Genomic DNA, 24,355 nt, shown 5'->3' on the forward strand with positions numbered 1-24,355 from the left:
TTTTACTCCTGGGTGGAGAAGGGCACATAGGGGTAAAGGGACTGGCCCAAGATCATGACATTTGCCAGCAATGAAGGTTCTTCTACCTGTCTGAAATCCAATCTTTGACTCGCAGGGCATATACCTGATTCCGGTATCAACACGGCAATGGAAAGTGGCTCTAGCCCGCCAGTATAGCAGCTTCCACAGGAACATACGTTATTTCATGACAGAGCTACAACTTTCGGACGCCGGCTGTGGAGCGAAATTGAGTCTGTTCGTTTTGCATCGTTTTCAAGCACTACGAAATTTAATGTGGTTCATGATGCGGATAGGAAAGAATTATTTCTCATATACCTATAGAAGACGACCTTACTCCGGGGCATGCTTGAAGTTTTCGGCCATAACAGGTTTTCTTCTTTTTCTCTAGGAACTAAGAAGACAGTTAAGAGAACCTGAAAATCTTGTAGAACACTCACGACTCCTGGATGAGTGGCCGAAACACATCTCTTAAATTCCCTTCTTTTCACAATGCCCAAGTTTAACTTTTCAAGGAAGAAAAACATGTTTACGTAACGGTCGCAGTTCTATGGACATAACTCTTTTGATCGTCTTTGCACAAACGATTACCATACCTTGGCCTAACTTGTAGAAGAAATCAATTCGGTTTGTTTAAAAGCCTTGAAGACTGAGTAAACAGTTCAACAGGTTGGGAAAGTCTGCAGATTTGGCTGTATACGGCGCCATTTTGTTCGCCACTGCGCAAGCACTTTTTGCGGTGTGAAATGTAAAATGTCGCGATGGAGTACGGAACTACGGTTGTTGAGGGACAGAGGTATGTCATAGCCATTCAGTTAGATAATGTAGATATCATTTAAATGTAGATTTCACAATTGCACAGTTTTACACAATTAAAGTTTCTTTTTGGTTATGGTGTTTATGAGGTTTAGGCAGCTCGCTTTCTTTTGACAAGGAACACATTTAAAACCAGTTTTCCTAAGTGACGAAACTTGACAAACATAATTCTATTACAGTTTTATCTTTTAGGTTTATTAAACGACTGGCACTAAGATTAAATGAGTAAATGTTCTGAGTAGGCTGACTGTTCATCGTCAACTGAAAAATGGAGTCCTGAACCATCTTTAGTAAAGTTTCAAACACTTTCCCTTTTATTGTTCTATCTCATCAAACAACACAGACAATCCAAGCAAAATAGGAAAGAACCTGTCAGTTTCAGTTCAGTGCGTAGAACTACTTTTCCAGGATAAATAAATCCATGCGATTATGACACACGAGGGCCAAAGTTGGGGCAACGTTTTCTTCGAGACTGCCTAATGTGTTCTCAAACGGGTATATCTCAATAAAGTGAAGTTGAATGACGACTGGCCTGTCTCTGAAAGGGGATAGCGCAACTATTTACAGGAGCCAAAAGGTATAGTGTATGTTCAGATTGCATGCAGAGCTCCCACTGTCCCCCTCTGTAAAGCCGGTATAGAATACTGTTGTGTGCCAAATATATCACGATATTTACTTTAAATTGAGGCCTGTTAAGTAAAATGACATTTTTTGTTTTTGTAGACTGACACGGCGAGTTCTTGTGACTGGTTCATTGGATTACCTCCAGCGCACCGGAGAGGAAGATAAACTGTCACAAGAGAAGAAACGAGGCGCGCTGCGCCAAGCCGTGACCACTTTCGCTGACACCACCACGGCTCATGGCCTGCCACTGATCATCAACGGTACCTACACAGTAAGCCGGATCGCCTGGTCTGTGATATGGCTGATTGCTTTCGGTCTTGCGATCCTACAGTCTACCCTACTGCTCGTAGAGTACTTCCAAGTCCGGCCTCTGACGACAACCATCGAACTGATCACCAAGACCAACCTGGACTTCCCAGCCGTGACTGTGTGCAACATGAACCGCATGCGACGCTCCAAGCTGGTGGGTACTCGCTTTGAGGGCCTGATTGCTATCGACGGGGGAGTTCAAGGGGAGGATTACGACTATTCCTGGTTCTTCGACTGGTCGTCCCTGGAGTGGTTTGATCGGTGGGATTCAAGAGGCGAGCCGTCCTCTTCTCCTGATGGCAACAGCTTGCAAGATTCCTCACCGGTAAATTCCGAACCGGATGACAGCACAGCTGGCGGGATCGGGTCTTCAGAGTCGATCCCTGGGGTTGGGGGCGAAAGTGATGTTACGCCACAAGGTTCAGGCGGAGCCACTGTCGGTGGTAGTAGCGTCGATGGAACGGATGGGTCAGATTCGGTACCCGGTGCCGGTGATGACGATGACGGCATGTCCAGCGACACCAGCACCTCAGGTCCAAGTCACGTAGCTTCAAACGGAGAAGGTGACAATCCCAGTACAGCTGGCGATAGTATCGATGAAATGAGTAGTATCGATAACGAGAGCAGCCTCCCGGGTGGAAGTTCTAACACCCCCTCCCATGATGTAGAAAAGGAGGAAGCATCTTCAACCGCTCCGCCTAACCCTTTGAATACGCATGCTTCGACCTCCTCGGGAATATTTCCTGTAACACAGGTGAACTCACCTGACTCCAGTAGCTCCCAAACGACCACTGATCCTCCAGGGAGCGAAACTGTGGCACCAGGCCAAGAGAGAGACAGCGACGGGGCTTCTTCCTCGTTTAATCCCGGAGAGGAATCCGACACTTCCATCCTCGATTCTGAACGCAGGAGGCGGTCAGTTAGCTCGAGACAGGAGCGGCAGCGGCGCACGCTCTCCTCTTCCACCGAGGATTTCTGGTGGGAGAGCGATGACTTCGAGTACGACAGCTACTACAACTGGGATGGGGTGACGGACGAGAACGACTGGAGGGGATTCTACGACAGATCGACGGCGGACGACTTCAGCGACTTGATAGACATCGCCAACCCCACACGAGAAGAACTGGAGGTGCTAGGACACCAGGCACAAGACTTTATTCTGCAGTGCACCTTTGACAAACGAAACTGCAGTTACAGGTTTGTGTTTATCATAATAAACCACCCTCCTGTGCCAAATCAGCTTAAAACTTGATTTACTTTTAAATTAATACTTCATAGCATTACCCTGATTTGGAAAGTATTTTCGTTCCAAGAATGGTCCAGAACAGTTTCTGAGTGAGATTTAAAGGTTTTCGTGGTGGAGGTAACAAATAAACTTGATTGGTTTGCGGTAGCACCATGGCGGTAGGCAGTCTCCTGATGACGGACAGAGCATAGGCCCCACTGTCCAAAACGTTGGGTACCATCGGTTCTTTTCAGAACCCCACACTCAAAAAGAGATATATCCATGGCGCTACTAGACTTGACTCATGACTCAAGTCGGGATCTCTCTGACGTTTTTGTTTATGCTTTGAATACATATCGAGACTGCGCGCCGTTACTTGCTTCGCACCCTCTTGTGTCCACTAAGTTACTATGAATTCAGTTCAGAAATCCTGACTTGACGAATCTGCCAACCGTTTGTTTGTACACAGCAAATGGGCTCATCTACCAAAGGTGGTAGCAGCCAATCGCATTGCGGGATTTGTTTTTACGTCGTTCATATCTGCATAATAACGAACGATTCTAAAAGTCTGACCACGTTGATTGGTGGAAATTCCGTAAATATTATGAAAGATCATGTCTTTCATTTGCAATTATGAATAACTACATATCACGGAAGGGGGCTGCGACTGGCTTATCCGTCAAGTCGGACTTACTGATTTACTGACATTTGACACACGTTGTACAACAAAGACTGTCAGATGAGGGCGCCTTATAAGGGTTTTGCGAGCTGCCGGACCAAGAGCGACAACCGTGTTGTGTGTACAGGCTGAAGGGATGGCTGAATGAGAAAAGAAACCTAAGTCTGACTTGATTTAAGTCAAAAGTGCTACAACCAACCTATCCAGTTTACAGTTTGAGTGTCTTGTACATGTTTTTGCTTAAACAGGGATTTTAGAGTGTTTCAGAACACGGATTACGGCAATTGTTTCACTTTCAACCACGGTACGGGGAACAGCAAGGTCCGGACGACCAGTAGATTCGGAGCGAAATATGGTAAGTTACACCCGATTGTACTGCTAACTTAATATCTCCACCAACATAATAATTTTAGCTCAGTAAGACTGATGAGTTCCATATACGGATATCACTTATTTCCCCATCCAATTTTTTTATAATGGGTATTTATCTCTGTTACTTATAAAGGCTTTACGTGGCATATCTTGCAGAGCATTTTTTTTGTTCCACACAGAAACCTTCTTTGTGCGAACCTTGTAGAACAAAACACTGGCCTGCAAGATGGCAGCCATGCAAACCCTCTATAGCAGCTATTGCTTATGCACTTTTCCTTCGTTTAAACAATCTGGTACTTTATACGCGTAATGTTTATTTAAGAACGCTGCTTTGTCATACACCCGAATTATTAATGCCTCGCTTTCTACTTGTCGGCACTTTTTTTATTATGCGAAGATAGTGCTTTATTATTACACTGGAAATCTCCAACACTCAATTGCAGGTTTGCATGTGACGTTGTTCATAGAGCAACCTGAATACCTGGGCATTTTCTCACCGGAGTCCGGAGTACGGCTGACAGTACACGGACAACGGACGATGCCTCTGCCGGAAGATAACGGCATCACGGCGGCAGCTGGCCTAGCTACGTCCGTCGGGATGAGACAGGTTGAGAACTAACTTGTTTGGTCGTTTGATTATCATGCAAAAAATAGAATGGTAATCAATTAAGACTTAAATCAGCAAAACAATCCCCTGCCAAGCAGTTATAAAACAGTCCAGAAAACGTATAAGAATTAACTCAATGTTGAAGTGTACATTTATCTCTTCCGAACAACTGGTTACTAGTAGACCTTTCTTAAGAAAAGGCCCATTACACACACCCGTGTGAAAGCTGGTAGTTTTCTTGCAAAGTAATCGCGGGGTTACGTGTATACTTTTCCGTCGGAGTTTCAAGTCAATGCCGTTCACTCAAGAACATAAATGGTTAAATTAATACAATAGGCTCACGGAAAAGTGGCATTTCATTTATCTGTCTGAATTGCAGAGAATCAAACAATCAGTTCTTCAGAATCTAATGAAACTGAGCAAATAAAATAACGTCCCAAAGGATTCTCAAGTAAAAGCTTCTACCCCCATTTCTGTGGTACGGGCCATCAATACTTTGTTGCGCTGTCGCTGCTCACACACATTTCCTTTCTTGGTCTTTGCTCCAGGACTTCATTAGCCGCCAACCCTTTCCGTATGGCAATTGTAGCGACAGCTTTGATACCAGATTCAACGTGACTGCTGGGGATTACGACTACTCGCTGAGTGCGTGCACCAAGTTTTGCTTGCAGTCGGAGATGCTGAGCCGCTGCGGTTGCGTCACCGACATCTTGATCTACTCCGCTCTGAAGTGTAGCTACCTCAACACCACACAGCGTATGTTGCTCACCGTATGGGACACAGCTGGGAGGTCCAGGAAAGATTGACAAAAGATGACTACTTTTTATAGTAGGACTCACCGATAACCGGCGATGCCTCAACTTAGGGTTTTTATTTCACTTTGCTTTGCTTTTAATCGTAGACCCGCGTAGCCACCAGATACCATAATGCAGATGCGACCTCAAAATAAGTGCATTTTTTCCCTCACGCTCTTTTGTAGTCTGTTCCAATGCATGATTTTTTCTCGTTCAGAAACATGCAGACGAGCTGTTGAAAATCTCTACGAGGAGAACAAGCTGCAAAGCTGCAAGTGTTTCTCGGCATGCAGGTAATAATGGTTAGACCAAAGGAGGACATGCCGTAATTTGAGCCAGCTTAGATTCTGCCAATGTTCTAAAGTGCCCGAAAGAAAAAAAGTCGATTGACATCATGTGCATGGTAGGGATTTGGTATGGGAAGGAATGTTGAAGGGGGTTACTCCTAGCAAGGACTGTCGTCGAGATTTGAGTTGTTAGGATAGCAAGGCTCCACTAAAAACAAAATTAAATTATTTGGAAACATGAATGAAGGCAACTATACGTTTTATTTTCGGAAGGTCAGTTTAAAAGCATCTGGTTAAACTATTGTGACTTGGAATTCCTGTATTGTCAACCATGTTTAATTATGATTTTTAACAAATTGATGGAAATACTGTGTTCAATTTTGTAGAGAGACAACTTTCAAGCTTGGCGTGTCGTCGTCCCGTTGGCCCTCCGAAAGATATGAGGTAAGGACACTATACAGACACGACTGAGAACACAGTAGGGGAGGGGAATGGACAGACTGGGCTCCACGAAGGAGACTAGTCCTCAAGCCCAAAAATGCGCGCATGCATGTAGATGCGAAGGTGAAGCTGGCAAGTTACGTCAGAGGAATCTAATGCGATCTGATACATGATTTTGATATCAAATTATTGTGCCAGAAAACGAGGTCACATCTATATCCCCCCCAAAAAACCCAGTGCACATGGATAGTGTGTCCGAAATCTGAATCAGCAAATTGTCTTGCTTTTCTGTTTTCAGGAGCATCTGTACTCTCGCATCTCAGCAACAAACGAGAAAGCTGCAAGATTGATGCAAGAGGTCGAGCAGACTAGGTAAGCGTACTTAAACCGGTCGTATAAAAATCGATCGAAGCTCACATCCATCGATAAGAGTATAACACTGTTTTGGGGGGTCGTGCACGTGATTTAGTTCGAGTTATAAAGGTACTTTGTGAAGATTTCGTGTAAAATGTCGTGCGCGTTTGGCTCGGACAGTCACATGGCAGTCGGAGTAATAGTATTGAAAACAACATGCCAGAAAAAAGATCTTCTCTCAATCGTTTCGTCGGACGCAAACCAATAGAATGTCGATCTGTCAGGTACGGTATACTGTTCCTAACTGTAGCTGTTTTTGGTATGGATATCATGCTTCAGTGCTTGGAACAGGTATTAATGCATGAGCTGTTTTAGAGATGCCACTGCCCCCCGGAAAGCCACAGCTCATAAAACTTCACCTTTCTGTGTGATTTTCAGGAAGAATCTTGTCCGTCTTAGGGTTTATTTCGAGGAGCTGAACTACCAGTCGATCATACAGACACCAAAGTATAGTGTAAGTTACACAAATGACCACCCCTAGACAACTCAGTTGAGAATGTCTAAACTTTGAAGGAATGAGTTGCCTATAAATTAAGGATTTTTCTTTTTGCCTTCCAAAATGACATGAATCTTGTTCATTCTTGTTTTTATGATTCTGGTTTTTGTTTTGTTTGTTTGTTGGTGCCCTGTCCACTTCTTTTGCTGTTGTACTAATGGGCTAGCCATAGGTTTACCGTAGGGTGTTTGTTTGTTTGTTTGGTTTTGTTGTTGTTTGGGTTTTTTTGGGGGGTAAGGGATATCCAAAAATATACTCAATTGGGCTGCAGCTTTCTACTTTAGTTTCAGGTGCTGCTTTAGATTGAAACGAGACTATATTACAGGTATAAAGCTGTTCGGTTTAATTCAAAGCGTCACAAATTTCTATGAGTTTGCGTAACAATCTCCAATTTATTAATGTAATTGTATGGTCCGTGATGAATACAGCAATACTGCCTTGAGAGACTCGTTACGTGAATATCTGTAACTCTAAATCTTCGTAGACAAGTGTCATTTAACCGTTCCCCTTTTTACGGACTTATTCTTTTTCCTTATTATTCCTACCCTTTTCCAGGTCGAGACCCTCCTGGGTAGTCTGGGCGGGCTGTTCGGCCTGTTTATCGGGTTTTCCGTCATCACCATTTTCGAAGTGGTGCTCTTCTTACTCAAACTTCTCAAGATCTTCTTTTTCTGGGGCCAGCCATGCCACAGACGTGAGATCAAGCCTGTTATAAGCTAAATACCCCGAATCGAAGAACTGTAACAATTTTCGTGAACTATTTGCGCCTGCATGCCCGTGTGGACGATATTATATTCTGGCCTCCAGGTTAATCTTCTATTTAAGATTGTTTGGCAAATTGCAAACCTGAATTTCAACTCATTATAAGTCAGTATGAAATGGTTTTGTGAACGACTTTCATAAATGATCTCGTAAAAACAGTAGTATCTCAAACAATCAAGAATTGAATTTACAGGAAAGTTTAACATGAGTGTTGTTATCTATGAACTCCTACTTTTCTTTTGTAGGATTAACTTCGAGAGATGTAGTAACAGACTGAGCACCTGAAATGTTTAAAACCATTAAGAACTTTTACTTTTCAAAATGTAACGTTGGAAACCAGAAAGACATATTTTGAATCATCTTAAAACAATTATCTGGATGTACCTGTCTCTAGACTCTCAGAAACACGGACAACTGATATACTACGCTTTCTTTCGTTTGTATAATAATTAATCAGTTTAATGGATTTTCAATATTTCATGTTCCGGAAGTGTATACTGTATTTGTAATTCTGATGTTTATTCTGCCGAGTTAATCACGTTAAGTACATTTACCATACGCTGATGGGCTTTACACCAAAGGTCAGGATAATGGAAATAGGCCTAATTTAGTTCACGGTGAACTGGTTTTTCACCAATCAATAATGGGATTTGATGTGTTTTAAACAGACACTTGTTACTGTTGTAATAAGCATGGGTGGAGATCCCGGGGGAATGGGGGATATATCCCCCGACGTTAATTTTGACGGTGTGTGTATGGATGAGTGTGTAAACGCCTTCAATCGTGGACCTATAACGATAGGGGACAATAGGGTCCACGGTTGCCGAAGAGTCCACGGTTGGAAAACGTGTACAAAAAGTATGAACAAAAGAGGAATAGGGAGTCAACGATTGAAGGCGTTACCACACTTGTGTGTGTGTGTGGGGGGGTGGGAATCATAGCCTCATTCTCAAGTAAATGATAGCGCACCCGTAGCCTGCACCACCGACTCCGCACTTACCGGCGTCACGATCACCTGGGATGGAGGCGGTGCTGAGCCATCCCCCCTACATGTGACAATAAATCCCATGGGGATGAGTGTACAGTTTGTATGGCCAAGGGCTGAAGGCATCCTTCTCTGAAAACGAACAGCAGGGTAAAGTGATACAACAAAAATGTCTCGTGATCTGACAATGCCGAACAGGGAAGGTATGTTGCGAAGATTCAAAACCTAAAGTTCTTATTGACATAGTTTTGGCGGTCCATGTTCACAGCACACATTGTTCCCATCGACGTAACCAATACGTACCGAAATAAAAATTCCATATAGACTGTTTTTTACTTGAATTATAGGGATGTCGTTGAAGAGGCTATACTATACACGGCATGTACCGTATACACTAACGAGCTTGCGTGCAGGATTTGTTGCGAAATTACTAGGAAAAACTCAAAATTCTTTTCTTAAGCCGCCCTAACAGTTTGGGCCTATGTACGTGGTTGCGATAGAATAAAAGCTTCAACAATCCTTGTAGGTATTTGAAAATGTGAGGACGCAGTGACACAAATGGAATGAAATTCGACCAAACGTTGGTGGCCTGTTTCTGTTGATACGCCTTCCTCCTGGGGACTGATTACCTATTGGCGAAAACATGTAAACTTCAATCATATGCATACGTTTTCTCTATCGAGCGATGATGAGAATAACTGACAATAAATTGAAACGACGCTCGCAGCAAGAAATACCAACCCGTCGCACGTGGAATAGGAGTTAGTGCTTGAATATTGTGCGCAAATTTTACATTGAATTGCTGGTAGATGTGCCTTTATCTAAACAGAGAAATCTCTACGTTAATATATGTATCTTCAGTCCGAGATATAAAGGTACAAACATCTTAATTTCTTTATGCATGTATGTTGAAAGTCAATGTTTTCACCAGGTAAGTCTGGAGATGTATCTCCACTTTAATATGTAATGTTAAATTTGCACGCCATACCCGGTACTTGGATATCTTTATTACACAACCATAAATGGTCAAAATATGCTCCAAGAATGTAACAGTCGACCGAGTAGCAAATTAGATAAGCAAATATCAGGTCCACTTATTGCACGTACATTTGGTAGAAGCCTCACTGCATCCCAATACGTCGCCGGTATCGACAGTCTTCTGGACAAACTTGCCTGGAATAAAGGGGAAAGTTCCTGATACACGGGCGACCTTCAATTTTAGACAAGGGGCGTTGAAGTTAGAATCTCTACAAAGGTCTTTCTTCGTCGAGCATTCTGGAAAAAAGCGACAGCGATGAGGTCACTGGTAAGGCCTTTTAATGTACTTTCTTTCGACAGTAAATGGAGATTCCCGTTGTTTCCATCGCAACAGGGCTAGGACTGATAAGAAATTGGTTCTTTTAATTGTCACTACTTTCCAAATAACAAATAAGTTAATTTTGCAAAGACAGATGTTACTTGGAATCATACTCCAAGAGTACAAGGATACAGTGTAATCCTTATCTTTCTTCCATAACAAAACATCGATGTAACGTTTGGTGACTGTCCATGGGGTAATGCTTGTATTTGCCCTACTCTTCCCACTTGAAACATTAACAGCGTAATACTACTTATACTCTCTTTAGTTGAACTTCCATCGACAAAAAGCTCCAGTTCCCTGTGAGATGCTAAGTTAGGTTTCTATAAGAACACTGAGGCGGCAATAGTTTGTTTATGTTTTTAATATGTTTGAGAATTATGGCAGTAAGGTAATCATAATCCGCGTATTCAAAATTCCCTTTTCAAGGTCAGTGTGGATTGTTTTTAACTGGAGATATCATTTAGCTAGGTTAAATACTGTATAGCTAAGGTCACTTTCCATTTTATCCAATTAACATACAGGTTAAAGGGAGACCAACAGTAATGCTCCTTAAGGTTCTGATGCTGTGGCTCTTCAGCAGTTATTGTGTTGCTCAGGAGGAACCGAAAGGATTTTCAACCTGCTGTGGTGGTTGCTTCCAAGGCCCGGCCGGAACACCTGGCATTCCTGGGATCCCTGGAAATCCTGGGGGTCAAGGACCCCCTGGCCCCAAGGGCGACTCCGGGATGGGCCTTTCTGGACCCAAGGGGGACACCGGCGTCCAGGGACAGAAGGGAGACCAAGGTGAGCCAGGGATACAAGGACTTCCAGGGAAACTGGGACCTGCTGGTCGCAAGGGAGACATCGGTGAGGGGCAGAAGGGGGTGCAGGGAGTCCATGGACCACCTGGGGAACAGGGACAAAAGGGCGAGCCGGGAGATCTTACGGTAGTTACACCAACACTGCCCTCTGCCATTGCATTCAGCGCTTACCGCTCGTCCAGTGTCACAGGCACTAATGGCGATGTCATCATCTTTAACAACATCCTTACGAATCTCGGTAATGATTACAGTTTGCAATCAGGCGTGTTCACCTGTTCAAGGCCTGGGGCCTACTTCTTCACAGTTACCATACAAAGGATGGCGTCAAGTTCGGATCCTTTCGTAAAACTGAAAAAGAACGGCCAGCTTGTCTTCTCGATCTATAATACGCACGACAATTATTACCACATGTCCAGCAATTCAGCAGTCCTTGTTTTGGCTGCGGGAGATAGAGTTTGGCTTGAATTTGGCTTTGGCGGTATTTACAGCGATAGCGACAGGTATTGCTCTTTCTCTGGCTTTCTGATTCATGGACTGTAAAACAACTCTAGAACAAACCCCTTGAGGGTGTTTTCAGATGCTGGCTCTGCTATGTGGTAAAGATCAAAGGGCTGGCCATTTGGGGGAATTGAATCTATATTACCGAACCTTTTTGAAGAAATGTGCATGAAATAAAAGTTGACTTAGAGTTTATAGTTTGTGTAAGAAGTGTTTGGGACAGATGATCGTTTCATGAGTTTGTATTGTATTCTATGTATGTAAAAATACTAATTTTTTGTTTAAGTTACATCATGCACCTTTAGTGCTGCCTTCGTAATCTATGTTTTCAAATAGATCTTGGCGTTATTGATGATTAAGTATGGATTGGCTAGCACATGGTGTGAAAAGCGATGAATGCTCGACAAGTCTAGTCTCACTTCTGCCTCTAATTATTCTTTCTGCCTTATTAGAACGTGTGCTTATCCTTTCATTCTCCCATGGTCACAGTTTTGCCATAAATATTAGGTACATTAACACACTAATATACCATATTGCAAACTGAACGACATACTTCTAAAGTGCGCTGAAGATGTTTAAATGAATTTTTTCCATGTATTTTGGGGGGGATATGTGAGTTTGTTTATAATGACTGTACTTTCTGAATTATAATTGCCCAATGAAATAAATGATTTTTTTTTTCTAAAATGCGGGCGGTTTCAATTTAAACGGTAAAAATCGCAACATGGCTATGGTGGCAAGTTGCCCCTCCGGCCCCATAGGATACGCCCCTGAAAAAATAGTATATTCATTGTCAGCTATCAAGCAAAGCAAAGCTTCTTAACGTATATAGTTATGATTTTTGTAAGTTACAAAATGAGTTTAATGACTCAATTTGAAAAAAACACTATTCCAACCGAGACATAGTTGTAAGACATACAAGGAAAGGACTTTTGTCAATTTAACAAATCACAACCATCTTGACAATGGATTAGATCTCGCCCTCTACCAACAACGGCAAAAACAATATCATATGTAACCCATAATCCAACACTCACAGTGTATAAGCCTTAAATGGTTGACAATAACTTTCATAACCTAAACAAGTGGGTGTACAGCTCACTAGAATCATCCTACACCAAGTTATCCTGCGAGAAGGAAAGCCACACCCACGGCGTAGACGAATACTTTGATCATTTTATATCGAAATGGAAAGTCGGACCTACAGAATTTTTGAAGGAAAACAAACAACTTGAACCCTTCGACAATAAGCGACGCTTACAAAATAAGTAAGAAAGTTAACATGTACGCTAAAATCATTTTTTGAAATAAAAATCCTCTGTTATTAGTGTTTTTACTAGGTCATACGAAAACTCAATGCCCCACGAACTTGGGGGAATTGTCACTGCCCTACCACAGGGCCACTCGTTACAAAGACCTCAAAATCAAAAATTGAAAACGAAAGCTCTCTTGGGATTAAAGAGACTGAGAGAGCGCTGGAGTACATCGTGTGATATTCAAAACCAATGGTTAGAATGGTCACTCAATTAACTTCTGCGTAAGTCCGGTCATTATGATGCATCCACAAAAACCTTGTAGGTCCCCAGAGAAGTACACTCCAATTAATGGATTCGCTGTCCTCTAATATGTTTGGTTTACCTTGACACTAACGTAGCTTGAGATTAGTTCAGAGCTTCTCACGCCCAAATTTCCACCTCCTCGTTGGAGTGAAGGTCAATTTGAAAAGTAATCACCGGGCACAATTTACTGCACGATGGCGCAAGGGCATATTAAAAGCATCCATTAACTTGGTTATTTGACGCTGTTGCCAAAGCGACAAATGGTTGAAGTTGTTTGCTGCCCACGATTTTCCTGGGCAGATAAGACCACAAATGAGGGTGTACTGAACTTCTCTAAAGCCTTTTCCGTTAAAAGCTGAGCGCGTCTGGTGTCCCCATCAGGAAAATGGTGAACCATCTGGGAACGGCGTGACATCACACGGGCGTTAGGACAACCTTTCAATAGTTCGTGTTTTGATTTAAAAATTTCACTGGAACAGTCTGGAATGAGGTAAGAGATATTTTTGTTCGGTTAGGTTTTGTTATATCAGGTTCATGAGATGGAAAACAGAAAAAGGCCCGACCTTGACAATTTGAGAAATCCTGCAGGAATTTTGAAGTAATTACAGTGCCACAGGATCGTTTAGAACATCGATTTGACAGAAATGTTTTACTCAGTAAATCAGACTATTACCCGCAACCTGCAACTTTTAAGGCTGTCGGACATGCAGATTTAGTGCAGAGCACCACTTTTCATCTGCGAAAACAAATTATGCAGAGATGATTGTCGATTTGAAAGACTTAAAAGTTGACAGAGACACGTTAAACAGCGATAGCAGAGGTACACCATTTTAATGTGCGAGGAGGGGATGTTCCGTGATGCTGTTTACATAATAGAGCTATTTTATTTATACATATAGCTATGAATAACCCAGAAACTTGCAAATACTTGTCTACATGTCTCATTAGCTTCGCTTTTGCAGTTTGAAACAATTACAAATGTAAGCATTCTAATGTTTTTACATCATCATGGCCATCATCAGGTACAAACAAGCGGTATACGTGCTAAGTAGCAAGATGCTTCTAGATTAATGTTTTAGCTCATTTACAAAAGGACAAGAAAAATTTTCTGCTTTGATACAAATCCCGCTTAATTCACTTCTGTTTTCAATCGAAACTTGACTGAAATCTCATAACGTAATTGTGTTCAGATGAGGGCTTCTAAGTATTGGAAAAGTTTAAGATATTCAACTCGCCCATAATTGCTTTAAGAAACCTCAGATTACTTAAAATTGTCCGCTTACTTCGAGTTACCCCGAAATGAATTTTAAAAAGTCCATAACTCTTTGTTGCAACTTCTTCGTTGAGTGGATTACGATTATACTTATTGATAATTCTGAAAGATATCGTAATCAATTCGATTTAAAAATCTCAGTCAAAATGACTCTGCAATGTTTCGTCGGTAGACTTGAATCAAAATTACCCAGGTTTGTCTTCCAAATGTGTTCCATCAGAATATCATGCCTCTCACACACGTAGAAACCTTTTTCCGACAGCGGTTCTGATGCATTTTTTTTGTTGGTTAATGTTCTTCCTCACGGGAGGAAGATCTCAGTACCTACACAAAAGATTTGTTATTTTTCTCTCAAATCAATCGTCTTTTCCTTCCATCTCTATTTTCATCTGTCATCTCAAGGTATTTGTTTAAAGATGTCGATTTGCCAAGTGTCTCTAAGGTTTAATGATTTGTCTTGTACTAAATTACTGTAGGGACAAAGCTTCCTAAATTATGTATGATTATTGAAACTTTATGACTTCTTCGTGCTTTTTTGTTGCGTCATAAAGATTTTTCCTTGTAAAAAAGTAGTGTGTTCGAATTAAACTAAGAGCTTTAGTTCACAATTTTTATATGATCCTGTAAACCATTTCGAAACATTTAAAATCTCAAGTAAAAGAAATTACTTGAAATAAAGGGGTGGCGATTTGTTCTCAGCGGAATTGACCTAAATCATTAGGAACGTTTCCCCGAAACAGAACCATGATACCGATATCCCAACTTCGCATTGTGAAGTTTGCAGTCAATCTACGTGTCCTGCACCCAGTTTATAATTATGATAAAAAGCCTTTTCTTCTTAGGAATAACAGCCAAGTTACATATCACGGTGCATGGGGTGCCCCTCCCATCCCCAAGAAGCCCCCAGTACTTCCATCCTGGGAAGAGGCCTGTCAGCCAGCAGCCAAACGCAAACGCACGCTGGGTGACATCCTGCAGGACTTCGCGGAGAACACCACCGCCCACGGTGTACCGACCATCGCCCGCTCCAAGCGTACCGTGACCAAAGTCTTCTGGCTGGCCGTGTTCCTAGCAATGCTCACCGTCTTCTGCTGGCAGGGCATCACGGTTCTGGTCGACTACCTCGGCTTTCCCTCGACAACCAAGGTGAAGCTGGTCACCAACCCTGAGCTGACCTTCCCCTCGGTAACCATCTGCAACATGAACCGCTTGCGGCGGTCTCAGCTTGTCGGCAGCCGCTTCGAGGGGCTAATCCGCCTTGACGGTGGGCTGACCGATGACAGCGGACAGACCGACTATTCCTGGTTTTTCGACTGGGACTCCGCGTGGTACGAGCACTACATGGACACCTATGGAAACGCCAGCGGGGCAGGACAGGCTTCCACAGGATCTAACCTTGGCACAGGCGGACCTACTCTTCAGAGTGACTGGAGTGTGATGTATGGTGACGGAGGTGTGGATCCAGCAGGTATCTTCACTCAGGACGGAACGGACACATTTACCACTGCGGCATCGGATAACATGATGCAGGTCGAAACAACGATGGCCGCAATGACTGATTTCCCTGAAGCTCCATCCACTGTAGGAATAGCTTACACCGGACTCGCTGTATCAACAAAGTCCTCTTCCTCTGCTCAGGAAACCCCGACTGCCGATCACGGGACCTTGGATGAGGGGCTTTTTGAAGCAGGGACAGGTACTGGAATCGATGTAACCGCTTTGGACATGACCACCGCACATTCTCCACCCCAGACCAACACAGCAGTCTCCGATTCTAACGTGTCCCCAGGAAGCTCATCAGAAGAATACCCTGTTACTGACCAAAGCGCCACAAGTATGGGGATGCAAGCGACAACTGAAGAGGAAGGTATGATAACAACAGAGATACCTGAATCAGAGCCATTCGAGTCCCTAGCGTCTTCATCAACTGCTTTTGAACACGATGCCAGTCCGTCTACATTGACAATTGAGAGCGGTGAAACGACGACATCAAAAGAGTCGGATTCCAGCATTGTGTCTGTGACCACCCCTCAGTCCCAAGCCACAACAGGTGAAGACAGCGTCAGCCCGCCAGACGTGGTAAGTTTAGCTAGCTCTGCTTCATCTGAGGGCGTATGGTCCCCGAGCAGAGTGGCGTCATCAGGTGTAGGGAAGGGAACAACTGCAGCATCTGTGGACTTCAGCCCTTCTAACTTCCCCGTAACCAGTGCTCCAACATCAAGCACAGGCACAGAAAGCGAAGCACCGCCGGCAAGGACAACGGGCACCATTACTGGATCTGCAGCCACACAACAACTAGAGGAGAAAACCACCACAGCGGGAGGAGATTCACGGCGTAAGAAGCGCTCACTTCGCATCATCCGCGACACGTCTATGGACGATGGCATCAGGGGCATAATCGGTGAGTTCGGTTCCTGGGTCGACCAAGAGTGGAACAACGAGGAGGGCGGCGCCCAGTTCGATTTCCAATACGATCAGTACTTCAACTGGACGGGCGTGAACAGCGATGATGACTGGCAACAATTCTACGACCGCTCCACGTCCCCTGATTACAGCGACTTCCTCGACATCATCAACCCTACGCGTGAGGAGCTGAAAACGCTCGGTCACCAAGCCAAGGACACCATTCTGCAGTGCACGTTTGATAAGAAACTCTGCAGCTTCAAGTAAGTGCGTATATCCAGAGAATCGGTAACAATTTAGAGTTTGGAGATTACCCCTCCACACGCACACACACAGACTGCTCCATAATCGTTTTGTTGTCCAATGATTTTCGTATCCCCACTGTTGTCATAATTGGAGTTAACTGCATGGTTTCAGATGGCTTTCTGGGCGATTTGTTTTAATTTCAACAATGTTCTTGCCTTTGTGTTTACTAATGTTCCTTTCTGCATAACGAGAGCTAACAATGGAACGTACCTTGTTTTTGTAGAGACTTCCACCAGTTTCAGAACAAGGAATACGGCAACTGCTTTACTTTCAACCACGAGGAAGAACTCCAAGCGACAAAAACCACCAAGAACTCCGGAGCACAATATGGTAAGTAAAAAAAGTCAGTTTGGTCAGTTTTCTTTGTCTAATTGATGAATCGATAACTCAGACACGAGTTGTATTCAAAGACAGTTTGCGATAGGGAACTTCGGAACGAGAGCCGTCTTGCGTTTAAAATGTTCCCACAGTCCATAGTATGTTTGTAATCTAGAATCCATGTTGTCTTTACTTATTGAGGCGCAGTGTAGCTTGAAAACAACACAAACTCCTAGTCATAATAAAATGTTTAGTATTCACAGATCAGAATAGGAAAAATAGCCTTTTTAAATTCAGGAGAAAAAAAGGAAGAGTTCTCATCCTGTTCACTGATCGTCAGGTTCACCTCCCTTCTGGAGTCACTACATGTACCGTACTTTACCTACAGGACTTCACCTGACGCTGTTCTTGGAGATGCCCGAATACGTGGGAATCCTGTCCCCAGAGGCCGGGATCAGGGTGTCCATCCATTCCCAGACTACCCCGCCTTTCCCAGAAGATGACGGCATTACTGCCTCGCCGGGCATGGCCACCAATATCGGTCTTCGGCAGGTTTGCGAACTCCCTTCGTAACCATGTCACTATACGTATCATCTAGTGCAGTGTTCTATGAAATTCATGTTAAAGAATTGTTTAAAATGTCAGCAATAAAATATAATATTTCGGAGAGTAACTTGAAGGGTGTTTTGTCGTTCCACTAAGAAAATAGTCATTCAGAAAAAAAGTACTATACTTCAATATCTTAAATGTCAGTGGACTTTGAGAAGTGATATTTAATCCTCTTTGAACGTAGATTGTATAGGCAGTGGCATAATACACTTCTTGGGGCCAGGGGGACGATGAAAATACAAATGTTAGCGAAAACATTTGTTCAATTTCTGATCCTCAGCCCCGCAAGGATTTCACTTTCAATCCCCAAACAGGTGGAAGGAGGAGAAACCTTTGCTACATGTCTTCAAGGGGCAAAAGCCTGCTCATACGCTACTGTAGGTTAGCATTTGCCCACCCGCTTCCAAGTTCCACCCACGGAAATTGTCAAATTGTATGAAAAAAGGTGCATGGACATCAAATTATTGGGCGCTCATAGCAAGGGAGGTTTGACCCTCGTGTCATTTCAGTGTTGGACTAGTTTGGTTTGACGAATCCCTTGATCAGTGGATGTCTTGACAATTATTGCCCACCTCCAGATAAGTTACTGGGTGTAATATCAAGACATAAAGGGAAATGTATAAGTAATAGGCTCTCCCAGAAAGGTCTACGGAATACAAGATGCAGACTGAAATTCCATTTTTCCTGCAGGTGTATCTCGAGCGTCTAGGCAAACCCTACAATACTGAAGATTGCCAGCCCTACACGGCGACCACCTACTCCAGGAAATCCTGCCTTAAAGAGTGCGTGCAGGAGGAGATGTTTAAACGGTGCCGCTGCGTATCAGATATACTGTTGGGGAACAAGACTAAATGTAGCTTCCTAAATGCCTGGCAACGTAAGTTTGGAACCCTCAAAAGTTATCAAGTTTTTCCTCGGTGTTATTTCCTGTTAATAGCAGTTACTTTCAGATTTTCAGAAAAGCACCAAGGAAAAGGTGTGATTTTCAAGTATCATTAATAGTTTGATGAACAGTTAAACCTGTGTGAGAGGGTTCCTGGGACAAGTTAGGTACCCAAAGAATATGTAACGAATAATTAGACAAAGTACTCTTCAAAACTGTAAAGAAAGAAAAACTGAAATGGGTTGGTGGCACTCAGCTTGCTGTTATGATGCTTGTTGCGTTCTAAATATTTTCTTGAAAAGTGTTCACCACTTCCCAGGTTGTATCGTGGTATTGGGGTGTGATCCCTGGCTACATGGTGTTTCAAGTTTAATGGCTTCTGGCTAGCGCCCCCCGAACAGAGACATTGACAAATGGGAACAGCTACTAACGTAGGGCTGGATAGCTCAGTTGGTAGAGCACTGGTACGGTATTCCAGAGGTTGCAGGTTTAAGTCCCGCGCCAGTCAATTTCTTTGTTCATCTTTATATTTTCTTGAAAAAAAGAGGACGCCACATGGAAGCTTGAACCAAGCTATCTTGTTGAAGAAAAAATTACACATAAACGCAAATTGTTTAATCGGTCAGGCTGACGTCATTTAAGTTTAGAGGGTTCATATTCGAACTTTGCTCACCTACAGAGAAATGCAAACAGCTTGTGGAGTATCTGGGCGAGGAGAAGAAATTGAATTGCGATTGCCCCATTGCTTGCAAGTGAGTATTGTTTTCTTTGGGGAAGGGGGTAAAATGTTTTTAATTTTTTAAAGAATGAAACTAAAAGCTAAAACAAACTTGAACATTAAGAATTTTCGATTAATTCCTCACACTTCACAATCCGTGGAAGCATGCACATCTGGCAATTGTTATGACGGAATAAATAAGGCGCCAACAAAATTGACAGTTCCTCGTGAGCAAAAACTTCCAAACACTCTGATTTGCACATTGCTCGCGGTATTTTATGCTCCAATATTGTAAGAGAAATTTTAATCTTCTTTCAGGTTACTACACTGCAAAAACTGTGGTGTTAAAATCAACACCGTGTCGTGTTATCGGATGACAACACCACAGGGTGTTGCTTTAACACCGCAGGTGTTACTTTGCACACCTTTAAGTGTAACAATGTACTGCAGGGTGTTAAAGTAACACCAAATGACACCAAACTTTTTTAACACCGGTGAAAAGAATTGGTGTAGTCCTCTGATAACACAGGGGGTGTTGTTTTGGCAGTGTATCTTCCCCCAGGAGGTTTAGGTCCAGCGTTTTGAAATTCACATACGCAGCGCGGTGTGAACTCTCAACTGCATGGCTTGTTACGAAGGCTATTGCTTATGCGACAGACCAACTCAGCCACACGTTAAAAGAGGTTATCATAACAGTATTTTTGTTCTTTGTAATTGATTTCCCCATTTGATCATCATTCTTCCTGATATGAATCAGCGAGACGACCTACACCAAGGCTGTGTCTTCATCATACTGGCCCTCCGAAAGATACGAGGTAAGTTTACCCTGGCGTGAAGGGGAAAGACATCTCTAAATCGTTTTGTCGCCCCTTTTGGATGGATTTCACCTTTTCACTAACTAAACTTCCTGTTCTGTCTTCCATCATTTAAGGGTTATTCAAACACTGCTAGGTTGTTCACTGATATTATATAAACTTAAGCGTGATACAATTCATTCAGCAACACAGATAAAATATTCAGTAACGTTCATGATATAAACTCTTTGTTCTTAAATTTCATATTTGCACGTAGCCAACTATTTTCCCCCTACAAACCAGAATGGAATGCTTTGTCTCTTTGGATCTTTACATAAATCCTTCAGCGTCAGAAACAAATCTCCCGTGGAAGTCGCTTTCACATTTCCCTTCAGACAGAATCGTTACTCAATTTGTCGTATTATCTCCTGAGGATCTCACAGATTACTTTGTCTTGTCACTCCGCGCAGGAACATCTCCAGAGACGTTTGAATGAAAACCCGAACAGTGCGTTCGCAGCCAGGATGGCGACTAGCGAGGAGAGAACGAGGTGAGTCTTGTAAATAACTGGCCGGTAAAACTGTGGAAGACGGACCAAAGTGTGACGAGACCGGTGGATTCCAATCTCTAATTGACATGATCTCAAAAATGGAGGATTGAAAGATCTTTTGAGCTTAATGGTACTATGAAATCCGTTCTCGGGTCATTCCTGTTTACACTTATTCTTTCTCTAGTAAAAACCTTGTTCGACTCAGGGTTTACTTTGAGGAACTGAACTACCAGTCTATCTTGGAGTCACCATTGTACACGGTGAGTTAAACTGCTTTTACCTTAATGATGTGCACCAACTGTTACGGAGAATTTAAGTGGCATGCTTTAAGTGGTATGTGTGTTAAAATTAGATTTCACGTTCCTCAAAAGTACATTCGAGATAAATACTTTGAAATGAATCCAGTGACTACCTGAAAACACCCATCAAAATGTCACATTACTCGATGAATAATTCGAAATAGCACTTATAAACTTACTATTTTGATTTCTTCCGAAGTTCCCAAACCTCTTGGGTAATGTCGGCGGTTTGCTGGGCCTGTACATCGGGGTGTCCTTCCTGACTCTGGCCGAGGTCATCGCCTTGATTTTCCACATCATAAAACACGTCTGCCGGAAAACAATCTGCTTTAAGAAGGTATCACCGACGCCCGCAGTGGCCTAAAAACAAAGAGAATTCCCGATGGCGCCTTTGAGGGGGCACTGAGATCTAGCGAATCCCCTGCTTTGTTTATAACCAATGCTCACAATCATGGCACCTCCCAAGTTGGCTTTAATACCTGTAGCTGGCTTCTTCATATAGCACATCATATAAGCATGCTGCAGCACATTAGATAATGGACCAAACACTTTTCTGGGACATTTTTGTGGAAAAACGGTTGGTGATTTTGAAATCACTCACACGAATCGTCATTAGCCGATACATGATGCATAGTTACGTAAAGTGTGAAAGCACCACACGTAATATCAGTCGGGGATGAAGGCCCTAACCAGAATAGTTTTTAGTTATCAGGAATCACGATTTTCATCAGCCGAACTGTAGTGAGTCAGTGATAGTGAAGATTAATTCCGTGACCGTTTAAGCTTTTACGTGAAATATCTTTTGGGTAGTAAGACAAAAATATTTATAGTACATTAATATTTTTGATGTTTAGCTATGCTTCGTTGTAACTACGACCTTTAACAAATCCATTAGGGTTGAGACTCAGGAACTAGTTTCATTTGTTAATGTTCTGTCTGAAATTCGTCGTGAGTTGAAAGGAATGGGAAATCGGATATCAGAAATGACTTCTTCCGAATAAGAAGCACCAGGAGGGTAACGGGCGCCGCTAGAAAAGGGGAGGGCGTAAAGGAATGTAACACCCTCGTTACTCGGTTTCGTCGACAAAATCACGGTGTCGTCTGCAAGAATGGAAAAGGAAGGAGCCAGAAAGGGGAGGAGGTTACGCAAGTCTGAGATCAGGCAATTAGACCACCATTACACTTATGAAATTTGCTGATTGTCGTCGTTATGTTCCATGATGACACCCCATTTAGGTAGAATAATGAGCTAATGCTTATTGTTATAACATTTATTTACTTTACTTTCCTTTTTATGAAACCTGTGAAAAAAATGATTACTTAAAAACGGTAAAGAAAGAGGATGTCAGAAAGAAATGATAATGGAGCTATTGAATTTTTCTCGGGCAAATCAAAGTCTTAGACATTTTGCACATTTATTAGAATATGTATGTAGTGACCTGTACTTTGTAGTTCTAATTTATCGCATGGAAAACTATTTATCTAATTAATTATGCAGCCCGAAAACCACTCTACACTTTCCATGACATAAGCCTGAACATCCACCATAACAAACAGTCCTTTTGGAATCACGATTTATGTCCCAATTAAGGTTATACCCCTTAATTGACATTCAATTATAAATTAACTAATTGTAAACATTGTTTTGCTAGTGTTCCATGGGAAGTTCCAATGTGTTACCTTAGTTTGGGTTTGGAATGATCCGCATTTACACTTTTTATGAATGGCGGAGCAATATGTCCGGGATCCTCGCTTTGAACAGTGCCTTATGGCTAGCTAGCTAGCTGTGGGCGTTGGTCGTTCGAGAACTTTCTCGGGTACGGGTGCGGCCATTTCGCTGCTGATCGAGCAACGCCCAGGTAAGAAAGTTTTGCTCCAAAATTCTTCACTTTCTGTACTTTTTGTGGTTAAGTACCCTCACAGGGCTTATCATCATCATAACCGCTGATCATTATAGAGCATGTCAGTTGATCTTATACATAAGGATAGTGGAATTTTGATTCACTTTTTGAGTGGTTTTATGATCATATTGTTGGGGGTCTTCTGCGATAGATTGCTGTGTGGCATACGTTATACACATGTATATGTATACACACAAAGCACGTTACGTTACATTTACGTTGGACGTGGTGTGCGCTGTAGGCCTCGTGTGTGCAACACCGCGCTGTGTATGGAGCTTGGGGCTGTGTACGACTCGCATCGGTGGGTCGCGCGGCCATTGCTTTTCATAGTGTGCTTACTTACAAGATGGGGTACGCTGTCTATATTTTATGCGGTGTGCATTCTATACAAGTATTCATACTGAAGTTTTATAATCCCTGTAGTTACGAATATTATTTATCATGCCACTTTTGTGAATTATGTTTACATTAGCTCAAGCTTTTGGGGAACTTGCCTGCCACAGGGTTCCTGCACCACTTAGGCTACATCACTGCTAAGCCACCACACCAGGGTAATTATTTACCACAAAGTGTTGATACAATGTTTCAACTTGACATTTTTACAACACTGTGTACACTAGATGTATAAGTGTATTAAATGTGTTGTATTTTTGTATACAATAAATATCTTTGGTTGTAACCACTTATGCAACAATTTTGCATACAGGGAAATGTTTACCGAGAGAAGCTGATGAGATGAAAGCCACAAATAATAATTAAATCAATCAATCAATTAAATCAGCGTCCGGTTTCCGACTGAATTCTTTGGGGGAATCAGTCAAGGGAGAGTGCCTCATCCTCTATCACTAGAGGATGGACCTACCACCCCACTACCAGGGACGGCCTAAAATCCCACGTCCGGTCACATGTACGTAGACCAATGAGGATAGTAAATTAGAAAATAATTTTTATAATCAATTATAGGCTTCATTCGAACCAAAGGGTCTAACCACTGATGTGACGAACACAACGGAAGGCTCACCGACCATTCATGCCACCATGGGCGTAAATCCTGGGGAGGGGGCGTTATACGTCCCCCCACTTTCTGAAGTGGGGATGGGCTATTGAATCATCCCCACACATACAGATTTTGTGGTAAGCAAAAAATTAAAGCGGATTGCGACGAATTTTCAGACATTCGACGACTAAAATGCATTCACTAATATCACTCAAAAAGAAAAAACAATTTTAAAACATAAATATGCCATTCTGAATT

General features: G+C 42.6%; 3 protein-coding genes across 3 annotated transcripts; all 3 read left to right on the forward strand.

Moving 5' to 3' along the window:
• Positions 1-212: 212 nt before the first annotated feature.
• Positions 213-9,757, forward strand: LOC110987991 (uncharacterized). The gene is made up of 10 exons (XM_022251217.2): positions 213-814; positions 1,558-2,964; positions 3,920-4,026; positions 4,487-4,650; positions 5,199-5,406; positions 5,662-5,737; positions 6,118-6,175; positions 6,471-6,544; positions 6,965-7,040; positions 7,638-9,757. The coding sequence occupies exons 1-10, from the start codon at positions 780-782 to the stop codon at positions 7,800-7,802; spliced, it is 2,370 nt and encodes a 789-aa protein (XP_022106909.2). The 5' UTR covers positions 213-779; the 3' UTR covers positions 7,803-9,757.
• Positions 9,758-9,945: 188 nt separating this feature from the next.
• Positions 9,946-12,164, forward strand: LOC110988228 (uncharacterized). Its single transcript, XM_022251556.2, has 2 exons — positions 9,946-10,135; positions 10,711-12,164. The coding sequence occupies exons 1-2, from the start codon at positions 10,124-10,126 to the stop codon at positions 11,527-11,529; spliced, it is 831 nt and encodes a 276-aa protein (XP_022107248.2). The 5' UTR covers positions 9,946-10,123; the 3' UTR covers positions 11,530-12,164.
• Positions 12,165-12,845: 681 nt separating this feature from the next.
• On the forward strand, positions 12,846-23,881 carry LOC147799051 (uncharacterized). Its single transcript, XM_087137113.1, has 10 exons — positions 12,846-13,536; positions 15,162-16,985; positions 17,252-17,358; positions 17,735-17,898; positions 18,646-18,832; positions 19,518-19,590; positions 20,314-20,371; positions 20,821-20,900; positions 21,085-21,160; positions 21,399-23,881. The coding sequence occupies exons 1-10, from the start codon at positions 13,532-13,534 to the stop codon at positions 21,561-21,563; spliced, it is 2,739 nt and encodes a 912-aa protein (XP_086993239.1). The 5' UTR covers positions 12,846-13,531; the 3' UTR covers positions 21,564-23,881.
• Positions 23,882-24,355: the final 474 nt, after the last annotated feature.

This window comes from Acanthaster planci, linkage group LG05 (genome assembly GCF_054643075.1).
Source record: "Acanthaster planci isolate LZ-2023a linkage group LG05, COTS_SCS, whole genome shotgun sequence".
Classification (NCBI taxonomy): domain Eukaryota; kingdom Metazoa; phylum Echinodermata; class Asteroidea; order Valvatida; family Acanthasteridae; genus Acanthaster; species Acanthaster planci.

Excerpts from the sequence above, each read along its gene's own strand:
- LOC147799051 (XM_087137113.1), top strand. Across the intron at positions 19,591-20,313 it reads GATTGCCCCATTGCTTGCAA|CGAGACGACCTACACCAAGG; the intron begins GTGAGTATTGTT and ends GATATGAATCAG. Across the intron at positions 21,161-21,398 it reads TGGAGTCACCATTGTACACG|TTCCCAAACCTCTTGGGTAA; the intron begins GTGAGTTAAACT and ends TTTCTTCCGAAG.
- LOC110987991 (XM_022251217.2), top strand. The coding sequence starts at position 780 with ATGGAGTACGGAACTACGGTTGTTGAGGGACAGAG. Across the intron at positions 815-1,557 it reads ACGGTTGTTGAGGGACAGAG|ACTGACACGGCGAGTTCTTG; the intron begins GTATGTCATAGC and ends TTGTTTTTGTAG. Across the intron at positions 7,041-7,637 it reads TACAGACACCAAAGTATAGT|GTCGAGACCCTCCTGGGTAG; the intron begins GTAAGTTACACA and ends ACCCTTTTCCAG.